General features: G+C 40.4%; 1 protein-coding gene across 7 annotated transcripts in view; it reads left to right on the forward strand.

The window, feature by feature from the left end:
- The window catches only part of TBC1D5 (TBC1 domain family member 5), a 532,640-nt gene that overhangs the window by 286,431 nt on the left and 233,396 nt on the right, over positions 1-12,813 (forward strand). For 6 of the 7 annotated variants that reach the window (XM_079921169.1, XM_079921170.1, XM_079921172.1 and 3 more), the window contains 3 exons: positions 925-1,014; positions 1,115-1,189; positions 2,307-2,374. In XM_079921169.1, coding sequence (XP_079777295.1) covers positions 925-1,014; positions 1,115-1,189; positions 2,307-2,374 — 233 coding nt within the window. The remainder of the gene's footprint in view (positions 1-924; positions 1,015-1,114; positions 1,190-2,306; positions 2,375-12,813) is intronic. The other variant, XM_079921174.1, reaches the window with a different exon arrangement.

The raw sequence follows: 12,813 nt of genomic DNA on the forward strand, positions 1-12,813 counted from the left end.
CTTTCATCACTCGGAAATCTGTCCCTTTTTGTTCTCTCAAAGTGAATCAGTTTAGATTGAGACTCACTTTTAAAATGACTTCTCTTGAAAGTTGTTCAGGATTCATCTGCACAAGTTCAGCATACGGAGCCTGCAGGTGAAGACAGTAAGGGACACATAATGTAGTAGACAGTTTGACATTTAATTATTGAGATTTAATAGTCGAAGTGCATTTTCCTTGCATTTGGTGCAGGCAGTGGAGGCAGGGGTTGTGCTGCTCGGCTGTTTGTACACAGGAGGTTTGGGCCCACCCCCAACTCCTTGTTGTTGAACTTTTTCATGTCTCCTTCATTGGCTGAAAATAAACTCAAACCCAGATTTTTTTTTAATGTTGTATCAAGCTAAATTAAATCAAATTAGTCTTTTTAAGAATGCTTGTTATTTTCATAAGCCGACTGCTAGTTGTAAATTACGTTTTCTGCTGTAGAAGGAACGGCTTCAGTGCTCAGGCTGTGTCCTCAGATTGTTCCTCTCTGTCCTTTACCTGCTTGTTTGAAGACAGATCTGAAACCTTGAAACTAACAAATTGGACCTTGCGCCTGTTAATACACCCCAGCAGCCCCCCCTTAATATAAGAATGTAAAATAGAATTGTACTTGAACCTCAGTGAATTTTTCTTGCTCACTTTTATTATAAATTTGGAGGGTAGGTTGATTCCACCTTGTGATGTAGCTTTTGGGATCTTGTTCTTTGGCCTTTGTTCACTTTTGGAATTGTCCAAATTTATATATTTTTTAAATACCCCCAAATATAATTGACTGAGGATTGGAATGGTAACATGAATATGAATATCTTCTTCAGTTTTCAGAGGGTGCCATTTGCCATAGTTTGACGTTTTACTTCTTAGGATTTTTATGAAAGTTTCCTTTTTTTTTTTTTTGACAGCTCTTTCTTTGTGTTCTTCCTCAAGATAAAAGTCAGTGGATAAATAGAATTAAAGAATTAAGAGCATGGTATAGCAACATTAAAGAAATAGTAAGTTGTACTTTAATTAATGGAATTGTTTTCTTAAGTATGCTTTGGACTCCAGTAGCCTCTGATCTTTGCATTTGTGTTTTCTCTCTTTCTTTCCCAGCACATCACAAACCCGAGGAAGGTTGTTGGCCAGCAAGACTTGATGATCAATAATCCCCTTTCCCAGGATGAAGGGGTAAAGTTTGTCTTTATTCATATCTCAACCGTTTTTACCCATAAGAGTATGCTTATGTCTTGTTATCCATCGCCACGAAAGCAGTGTTATACCATACGAGTTATTATTATTTTTTTACCCCACGTGTTATACCACCTAAAACCAGATGGGCTTTATTCCATGCTGTGTATGGACAGTGTTGTAGGAAGCCAATGGTCTATTACTGGGGAAGGGCACTGCCAAGAAGAGGCCCCAGGGGTCTGTAAGAGCCGAAGGTCAGAGAGAAGAGCACGAAGCTGAGGGTTGAACTGTCCTCCCAGGGTCTCGGGGGAGCGGAAGGCTGCGGAGAGCCTCCCTTCCTGACAAAGGTAGAGAAGGCTTCACCTGGAAGGACCAGGTCACACGAAGGAAAGCAACTGCTTGTAGTGAATCTGTGAACAAGTGTTTAAAGATCACGAAAAAGATCAGGCCCACGAGGAGTAATTACTACCTCAGAGGTATTGATTGTGTAACTTCTTCAGTTGCTGCTCTAATTCCTATTTCCGTGTTAATGGACTGTTTTTTTTTTCTCTATCTTCTACATAACATTAACATTTCTTTTTCCTGATGCATGTAATTATTATAATATAGTCTATGTTATAGCAGCATGAAATATTAAGCAATTTTTAAAACTTTAAGTTCACATTTTAAAAAGTACATAAAAATCTATTTCATTTAAAAACCTAATAGAGCATAATAGAAAACGTTACATATCTTTCTTAGTGCGTTGGCAGTTCAGGTCAGGTTCAAGTGTGACCACTTGGCCAATGGGCCTCCTCTAATCCAGGCAGACCTTTTTGTTGTTGTAGGGGTAGCAGCAGATGTATAGCAGTAAAAGTATCATTCACTTTAAACAGATAGTAGAAAATTTTAAATGTACACAATAATATCACTGGAAAAGTTGATGTTAGAATAAGGATGTGTTTCTGAGATTAAAGTAGATTTTAATAAAAATTTTTCCAGGTTCAGGTTTCCTATCTGCCATGTAAAATCGTAACTCAGAGAGGGATAAATTTAATCATTTAATTATTAAATTGAGATCATAAAAGTCAAACATAGTTGGGGTATTATTTTAAATAGGTTGCTTTCCTTATTTCAGAGTCTTTGGAACAAATTCTTCCAGGATAAAGAACTTCGGTCAATGATTGAACAAGATGTCAAAAGAACGTATGTAAAACTACCTACAGGTTACTTTCAGTAATTCAAACTGGCGTTACCTCTCTGCAATTTTAGCAAAATATACAATCTTAATTGAATGCAGTATTCTACTTGTGTTAACAGTTATTTTGGCCGAAGTTTGATAATAATAATTACTTTCTATTCTTAAAGTATAGATTTTTGTGTTCCCTTTGTCAAAGTAAATTACATTTATAATATTAAAATAATATGTAAATACTTAACTATTTAAATCAGTTTTTCAGTTCCCAATGATTATTTGAAGTCATGTGCTCTGATTAAGGTTATATTTTATAGTCTTAATACTGGTTTTGCTAAAAAAAATTATCTTTTGCTTTACACCTTTGAATCTCTTTCTAATCAAATTACTTTTTAAAGGACAACTATTATTTTTAAACCCCCCCCTTATTTCTCGTCTTCTTCACACCATTCAAGTTTGCAAACAACTCAGTCTACTCAATATTTACTATATGAAGATTGGTTCTTTATTTAGCATGTAGTTAATGTCTATAACTTTTATATATTGGACCTCATCTTTTTGGGTCATGTAATGAGAATTACATGGAATTTATGTAGGAAAAGCCCAGGGTAAGTTCTAGCAATGTATGCTATAATCCTGGACAAATTAATTTCAACAAACATCTTTCCCCCTTAGGTGTCCGTTTCCATAAAACAAGGATAAGAGTAACCACCTCAAGGGATTGTTATAGATTAACATGTTGATAATGGTAGTAAATTTGATGTATTTATACTTTAAACTGCAAACTAGATAAAGGTTAGTAAATTTGAGTTCATCATTGGGGTCTGGGATGAGCCAGGTATGTGCAGAGTCCTGAATCCACTGCTTCCTTCCAGCTCCTCCTATGGCTCTGCTTGTCTGCCCCACTCCTGCTTCAAGTCCTTCTCCCCTAGTGCAATGTCAGGGCCACTGGCTCTCTGACATTCATCTCTTTCCAGGTCCCAAACAGAATAATCAGATGACACGGCCTTTTATAAGGTTATGCTACATATTTAACAAATGAGATTTCCTATTTTAAAATGGAAATAATTCAGAGGAGTCATGGGTTCAGAGAACAGCAAAACCGTAGCTAACTGGCCGTGATGGTGGGTTGGAGGTGTGAGGGAGGGATCATTTTGATGAGCTTGCTTAGGACGGAGGACTAAGCAGTGATACGGAAGCTACCCTCCAGTGTCAGGTGGTGGTGCTGGATCTCCAGGAGGTGGTTTCAGAAGGCAGAATGCTGCTGTATTGGTTCCCGGGAGGCACTCAGTAAATATTTTTTTGGGTAAAACAAAGGGATGAATTTCCTCACCAATCATTTAGGGAACTAGCTGGGTAATCAGTGTCAATAAAAGACCTCATAAAAACCAAAGGCACGGTGTATCTTGCTAACCAAGCCGTCAAGGTATCTGTTTTGGAAGATGCTGGGCAGTTATCTTAGAAAACTTGACAGCTTCTGTTTAAGAAGAGTTTTAGTGAGTGTCCTCTACTGTTGCCAAATGGAAATGGACATGTCATGGCACTGGGGCAGAGTCACACACTAGCGGCCACATGGGCCAGATTGGCCAAAAGAAATAGGAAAAAAAGAGAACGGCAAAGAAAAAAAGTTGGATGGCCAAACCAAACAAGAAGTGGCGTTGGGAGCCTCTTCATCATTTTGGTTCCTTAGCTCAAACGTTTCTGCTTTGCTGTGTGAGAAAATGTTATTTCTCAAAAGCTGTATTCTCGTAACTATTTGGTTTTATATTTTTTATATATTTTTCTTACAAATACGTATGTGGGTATGCGTGTAACATACATACATGGCTATTTTTTTCCCCCTTATGATTTGTCTTCACTGGTGCATTTTAGTTAAGTTGACAAACCCAAGATGCAGGGAAGGCTGCTAGGAGGCCTATAGTTCATAGCCTGGGAGGGGGAGGTTGCAGACCTGCTTCCCCAGAAGGCTCTCCCAATGGCTCTCCCCTACATTTAGAGGAAGTCTCTCCGTGCCATCTGTATATAAATTTGGGGGCAAGTAACTTAGCTTGTAGGGTAAGGGTGTCCATCTTATTTTAAAGCCACCAAATTGCCTAATCATAAAAGCTGAATAGCTTAAATAATTTTTACTGCTTTAGGCAATACACCCTCTTTATTTATTTATTTTTAACAAATTTCATTTATTTATATTTTGGACGCATGGCACATGGGATCCTAGTTCCCTGACCAGGGATCAAATCCATGCCCCTGCATTGAAAGCACGGAGTCTTAACCACTGGACCGCCAGGGAGGCCCCGATACACCCTCTTTAGAAGGCACTATGTTATCTCAAATGCATGGTTTTCAATCCAGTCAGTACAGCAGCTCATAAAGCAACAGGAGAAGAAAGGGAGACGCACAGCTCAGTGAATGTTACACGGTGTTACGTGTTCACTAGCATCTGTGAGAGAATTTGGTGTTCTTTGAGTTCATATTTTACTGAATGTCTACTCTGTTTCAGGCCTGTCCTTTCCCTGGGGGAACAGGGTGGTGAGGGAACAGGTGGTGAGTAAGACAGACAAGGTCCTGCCATCACAGGATGTACATTTCAGTGTGGGTTGCTGGGGAGTGAGACAATGTGCCCGTCTAGAAAGAGAGGGTAATGGTAGAGGGTGGTGATTGCTGTGAAGAAATCAAGCAGGATAATAGGACAGCTAGACAGGTGGCTGCTTTAAGAACAGTCATCGGCAACGGCATCTCTGAGAAGACGACATTTGAGCTGAGAAGTGACACATTTTAAATTTTTTTATTTATTTTATTTTTGGCTGTGTTGGGTCTTCGTTTCTGTGCGAGGGCTTTCTCTAGTTGTGGCGAGTGGGGGCCACTCTTCATCGTGGTGCGCAGGCCTCTCACTGTCGCGGCCTCTCTTGTTGCGGAGCACAGGCTCCAGATGCGCAGGCTCAGTAGTTGTGGTTCACGGGCCCAGTTGCTCCGTGGCACGTGGGATCCTCCCGGACCAGGGCTCGAACCCCTGTCCCCTGCATCAGCAGGCAGATTCTCAACCACTGCGCCACCAGGGAAGCCCCATGAGTAACACATTTTAAAAAACCAGCCATGTGAAGATGTAGGGGAAGCCCATTCCAGGCAGGGGAGATAGCTGATGCAGAGTCCTCAGTGAAAGTGGGCTGAGGGTTCAGAGGAACTGAAGGGAGGCCGCGGTGGCTGCAGGCAGGTGATCAGAGTAGGGAGGCCTGAGAGGTGGTCCTGCCGGCCACAGTGAGGGGTTTGGGTTTGGTCCCACTTGGAGGGTACTGAGCAGGGGAATGAGGTCTGAGAAGAGAATTCTGGCTGCCGCGCAGTGGGGTGAAGCACGGAAGCTGGGAGGGCCGCCAGGAGTTGGTTGCTGTGTCCCAAGTTCAGTGGTGTCGGTGACATAGACTGAAGATGAAGATGGGAGTAGATGAGGTGAGGACATACATTTTATATTTTAAAATACAAATTAGGTGTCATTATTTGTAGCTTTCTCACATTCTGCGGTTCTATTCCATTGTTACTAGTCTGTTTTGGGTCCTTTTTACCTCTTACCTGGAGTTTCTTACTTGTTTAACTGTTTTCCTTGGATCTATTAACTTTCTCTTCCAGTCCAACCCACGTGTTATAGCCTTGTTTTCCCAAAGCACATTTCTAGTCATGCTCCTACTTGCCGAATCTAAGACCTTCTGCGACTCTCTGTGGTTTGCAGAAGATGTACTTAACCCAGACTCCCGAACACACACACAGTTCCCTTTTAGGGCTTTCCAGTTACCTTTCTGTTATTGATTTCTCGTTTGATTTCATTGTGGTCTGAGGGCAGACACTGTATGATGTCTCTTCTGTCAAATTTGTTAAAGTGTGTTTTATGGTTCAGAATGGGATCTATCTCTGTCAGCATTCCATGTGAACTGGAGGAGAATGTGTACCCTGCTGTTGTTGGATAAAGTGGTCTGTAGATGTCAGTTAGATCCAGTTGATTGATGACGTTGCTGAGTTCAACTCGGTCCTTACTGGTTTTCTGCCTGCCAGGCCTGTCCATTTCTGATAGAGGGGTGTTGAAGTTGCCAACCGTGATAGTGGATTCTTTTATTTCTCTTTCCAGTTTCATCAGGTTTTGCGTTGCATAGTGTGATGCTCTGTTACCAGGTGCATACCTGTTAAGGGTTGTATGCCTTCTTGGAGAATTGATCCCTTTATCATTATGCAGTGTCCTTTCTTATCTTTTAACTAGTGTTAGCATGGTACGTTGTCCTCCAACTATTTACTTTTAATCTACATATGTTGTTCTATTTAAAGTGGTTTCTTAAAGGCAACGTATAGTTGGGTCTTGTTTTTTTTGATCCACTCTGACAATGTCTGTCTTTTAATTGGTGCATTTAGGTGGTCTACATTGATGTTCAAAGTGATTACTGATATAGTTGGATTATTATCTGTCATATTTGTTACTGTTTTCTGTTCATTACCTTGTTCTTTATTCCTACTTTTGTCTTCTACTCTTTTCCTACCTTTCATAGTTTTAATTGAGCATCTTAGATTATTCCATTTTCTCTCCTTTCTCAGCATGTTGGTTATACTTCTTTTACTTTTTTTCTTAGTAGTTACCTGGGACTTTGCAATATACATTTCAGCAAACCCACTTTCAAATTACACTCTACCACTTCAAAGATAGTGTCAGTGCCTTATAATAGCAAAATAATTCTGATTCCTCCGTGCATGTCCCTTGTATGATTTCTGTCATTCATTTCACTTATACATAAGCATATGTAAGCATATGTATCCATATGTATCCATACACACAGGCATGCATAATTGAATGTATTGTTGGTATTATTATTGTAAACAAATTGTTATCTGTTATATCAGTTAAGAGCAAGAAAAAAGAAAGTTTTTATTTTACCTTTATTCCTTCTTACACTCTTCCTTTATGTAGATCAGAGTCAGAAATTATTTTCCTTTTTTCTAAAGAACTTTTAAAATAATTTCTTGTAAGGCAAGTCTACTGACAGATTCTCACAATTTTTGCTTATCTGAGAAAGTTTTTATTTCTCCTTCACTTTTGAAGGGTAGTTTTGTGGGATACAGAATTCCAGGTTGGTGGTTTTCTTCCCTTTCAACACTTTAAATATTTCAGTTCATGTTCTTCTGTCTTGCATGGTTTCTGAGGAGAAGTTGGATGTAGTTCCTTATTCCTGTATAGAAAAGATGTTTCCCCCGCCCCTTTGAGGACTTTATCTTTGATTTTCAGCAGTTTGCAAATGATATACCTAGGTTTCATTCTTTTGGTGTTTATATTCCTTGGTAGTCTCTGAGCTTCCTGGTTCTGTGGTTTGGTAGCTGACATTAATTTGGGGAATTTCTCAGTTATTATTTCAAATATTTCTCCTGTTCCTTTTTCTCTCTCTTCTCCTTCTGATATTTCCATGATGTGTATGTTACACCTTTTATGGTTGTCCCACAGTCTTTGGATGTTCTGTTCTATTTTTTTGTCTTTGTTCTCTTTGCTTTTCAGTTGTTGAGGATTCTATTGAGATATCCTCTGGTGCAGATTCTTTTCTCAGCTGTGTCCGGTCTACTAAAGAGCCCATTAAAGGCGTTCTTCATTTCTCTTACAGTGTTTTTGTATGTCTAGAATTTCTTTTTGGTTCTTTCTTAGGATTTCCATCTTTGGCTTACATTGCCTGTCTGTTCTTGCATGCTATCTACTTGATCCACTAGAGCCCTGAGCATGTTAATCATACTTGTTTTAAATTCCTGATTCCCTAATTCCAACATCCCTGCTTTCTTTGGTTCTGATATTTGCTCTGTCTCTTCGAATTGTTTGTTTTTTGCTTTTTGGTGTGCCTTGTGAAGTTTGTTGTTGTTTTATGATAGCCAGACATTTGTACTGGCTGAAGGAACTGCTGTAAATAGGTCGTTAGTAATGTGGTGATAAGGTGAGGGGAGAGGGGAAGTGTTCTTTAGACTTACCACCAGTCTTTTAGGGATGTGCCTCTGGACTGTGCCCTTCACAAGTGTTTCTCAGGTTTCCCTACCCACTTAGATGGGACAGGATGGCAGAGGGCGTTGGAGTTGGGTATTTGCCTTTCCCCAGGTCAGTTAGGGTCTGATGGTATCCCAGCAGGTTAGCCTCTGGTTAACTAGTTTTCTTTGCAGGCAGGCCTTGTTAAGAAGAGCAGAGTGCTCTATTCAGATTGCCCCCTTTACCCCTTCACCTGTCGGAAGCTGAGGAGATTTTCCTCTGATACTTACTGTGGGAACCTGGTCGAGCTCCTGGAAGTAAATCTCACAATATTGTGTGGGCCTCCCTGTGATGGGGTTTTCCTGGAGTTTTTGAACTCTCAGAGCTGTCCAGTGAGCTTCTAGCAATCTGTCAATTACAGTTCAGGTTTTCCTTCCCCAGCACTGGTTCCTGCCAGGGGTTTTGCTTGTGAGTCTTTGTTCTGCTAAGTGTGGCTCCCTGTATTTGTGTGTCTGTCTCTCCAATTTTGGGGACAGCGGTTTGCCCTGTGTCCTCGCCTCTCTTAGGAATCCAAGAAGAGCTGTTGGTTTTTCAGTCTGCTCGGCTTTTTACTTGTTGTTAGGATAGAGTAGTGATGTCCAAGCTACTTATATGAAGAACCAGAAACCTGACGTCCCTCCAGAATTCCCTTTTAGACCAGTGCTCTGGCATTGTTTCCTGCACAGGTTTTTGCTTTCCATTTGCATTCTTCAGCTGCTCCTCTGCTGGAATTACACTTCCCCCTACTGCTCCCTGTTGGAGTCCTGACAGCTCATCCTTCAAGGCCTGAGTTCATCACCACCCTGTTCATGACGCATGTTCCAGTCTTTACAATTGGACATCATTCGTGCCAATTCTGTGTTCCAGTGGAATTTTCTTAATAACTCTGTGATAATATTACTTAAGTTTATTTCATCTTATATTTATTTAGACCTGCCAGTGTGTTCAATCTGCCAATGTATTCGATACATTTATATTAATCTCCTTGGCACTGCAGATGCCAAGACAAATATGGCATGGGCCCTTAAGAAGCTCAAAGTCTAATAGAGAAAGCAGACCTAAAAAAAAGTTACAGTGCAAAATAGCAATACTATGATGGAAAGAGTATGCACAGGAGCTCTGGTATCAGCCCAGGTCTCATCTTTCAGACCTGATGGTAACCCCTGGAGGGCATGGACCAAATCTTACTTCTGTCACACTGTGCAGAATCAGGGTTATGCTTATTAATAAATGCTCTTTGATGGTGAATCTTATCACTGATGATCGGTATTGTTCAATTTTAGTAATAACAGTCTGTAACATTTTCACTCTTCAGAAACATGAACACACTTAAAAAAATACTATTGTCAGCCTTCTAGTCTGAGTTTAAACAAGATAATTTCGTCTCGTGAGCTGTGTTGTTGCCATCATTATTGAATGTATTTGATCTGAATATGTCACTGTATTAAATATAATCTCCTCGTTCAACTAATTTTAATATTATTTTCTTCTACTAACTTTTTTTTGCCTCAAAGCGTTTTGTATTCATTTCAATTAATTGTTCCTTACCTCAACCCAATGAGGTTGTTACTGTTCTCATTTTTATTACTGAATGAAAAAAAAACAGCTGAAAATCAAAAGGTAAATCAAGTAGCTTCCAATTTACAGCATTTCGAATTCAGAACTTGAATCGTCCGTTCTGAACCAATTTTGCCATGCTTCAAAGGCTGTAACATTAAATGAAATTCAGTATTATTTAAAATGATGGGAAATATTGAGTTCAGAATAAAAGATCATTTCCATATTAGATACCAAAGAAGTCTGTTATTTGGTCTATCAAGGTCTATTCTAAAAGTATATTTATAGCGTCTACAACATCATTTGCAAAGTAACATATTTATAAGCTATTGCCAAACATATTTATAAGCTATGGCCCGGCTTTTCTTCAAATGCGTTCTCCCTCTCTCCTGAATTAAATGATTAAAATTCTTTAACTTACTTTTATTATTGTAATGGTACCTATGTTTAACAGTCGATCTCACTGCCTGTCAGGTTTCCTGGTCGTTGTCTTCAGTTTCTGGTCTTTCATGTTTTTGGTTATCGTAGGGTCCTTAGGGTTGGCAGTTCAGGCAGCTCACTCATAGTTCATTCCGCTCTGTCCCACTTGAATCTCCATGACATGGTTAAATCTTTAATGATCCAGCTTTCTCATTTGATGCTCCCTTTCATTTATAGTTTCCGTATGGGCCAAGCTGTAGATGTAATCTATTTCAGCAAACTTTCTTTCCTCAAATTTTTTTTTATCTTGTCATTTGATATTTTGTGGATTCATTAATAATTGATAAAATGTTCTCTTTAAAACCACAGATGTAAAAATTCCAAATGTAGAGCATTTTTCCACGGCTTTTTTTTTTCTGTTAAAAAATAAAAAAAGAAGGACCCAAGATGGCAGAGTAGAAGGATGTGCGCTCACTGTCTCTCACGAGAACCCCAGAATCACAACTAGCTGCTGGACAGTCATCGACAGGAAGACACTGGAACTCACCAAAAAAGATACCCCACATCGAAAGGCAAAGGAGAAGCCACAGTGAGACGAAAGGAAGGGTGCAATCACAGCAAAATCAAATCCCATAACTGCTAGGTGGGCGACTCACAAACTGGAGAACTCTTATACCACAGAAGTCCACCCACTGGAGTGAAGGTTCTGAGCCCCACGTCAGGCTTCCCAACCTGAGGGTCTGGCAATGGGAGGAGGAATTCCTAGAGAATCAGACTTTGAAGGCTAGCGGGATTTGATTGCAGAACTTCGACAGGACTGGGGGAAACAGAGGCTCCACTCTTGGAGGGCACACACAAAGTAGTGTGTGCATCGGGACCCAGGGGAAGGAGCAGTGACCCCAGGGGAGACTGAACCAGACCTACCTGATAGTGTTGGAGGGTCTCCTGCAGAGGCGGGGTGTGGCTGTTGGTCACTGTGGGGACAAGGACACTGGCAGCAGAAGTTCTGGGAAGTACTCCTTGGCATGAGCCCTCCCAGAGTCTGTCATTAGCCCCACCAAAGAGCCCAGGTAGGCTCCAGTGTTGGTTGCCTCAGGCCAAACAACCAACAGGAAGGGAACCCAGCCCCACCCATCAGCAGACAAGCGGATTAAAGTATTACTGAGCTCTGCCCACCAGAGCAACAGCCAGCTCTACCCACCACCAGTCCCTCGCATCAGGAAACTTGCACAAGCCTCTTAGATAGCCTCATCCACCAGAGGGCAGACAGCAGAAGCAAGAAGAACTATAATCCTGCAGCCTGTGGAACAAAAACTACATTCACAGAAAGATAGACAAGATAAAAAGGCAGAGGGCTATGTACCAGATGAAGGAACAAGATGAAACCCCAGGAAAACAACTAAATGAAGTGGAGATAGGCAACCTTCCATAAAAAGAATTCAGAACAATGATAGTGAAGATGAACCAGGACCTCGGAAAAAGAAAGGAGGCAAAGATCGAGAACGAAAACTACACTAGAAGGAATCAATAGCAGAATAACTGAGGCAGAAGAACGGATAAGTGACCTGGAAGACAGAATGGTGGAATTCACTGCTGAGGAACAGAATAAAGAAAAAAGAGTGAAAATAAATGAAGACAGCCTAAGAGACCTCTTGGACAACATTAAATGCAACAACATTCGCCTTATAGGGGTCCCAGAAGGAGAAGAGAGACAGAAAGGACCTGAGAAAATATTTGAGGAGATTATAGTCGAAAACTTCCCTAACATGGGAAAGGAAATAGCCACCCAAGTCCAGGAAACACAGAGAGTCCCATACAGGATAAACCCAAGGAGAAACACGCCAAGACACATAGTAATCAAACTGGCAAAAATTAAAGACAAAGAAAAATTATTGAAAGCAGCAAGGGAAAAACGACAAATAATATACAAGGGAACTCCCATAAGGTTAACAGCTGATTTCTCAGCAGAAACTCTACAAGCCAGAAGGAGTGGCATGATATACTTAAAGTGATGAAAGGGAAGAACCTACAACTGAGATTACTCTACCCTGCAAGGATCTTATTCAGATTCGATGGAGAAATCAAAAGCTTTACAGACAAGCAAAAGCTAAGAGAATTCAGCACCACCAAACCAGCTCTACAGCAAATGCTAAAGGAACTTCTCTAAGTGGGAAACACAAGAGAAGAAAAGGACCTACAAAAAAAAACCCAAAACAATTAAGAAAATGGTCATAGGAACATACATATCCATAATTACCTTAAACCTGAATTTAAGGACGTTTAACCAACCAAAAGACACAGGCTTGCTGAATGGATACAAAAAAAGACCCATATATATGCTGTCTACAAGAGACCCACTTCAGACCTAGGGACACACACAGACTGAAAGTGAGGGGATGGAAAAAGATATTCTATGCAAATGGAAACCAAAAGAAAGCTGGAGTAGCAATACTCATATCAGAT

This window comes from Stenella coeruleoalba (assembly GCF_951394435.1).
Source record: "Stenella coeruleoalba genome assembly, chromosome: 5".
NCBI lineage: Eukaryota > Metazoa > Chordata > Mammalia > Artiodactyla > Delphinidae > Stenella > Stenella coeruleoalba.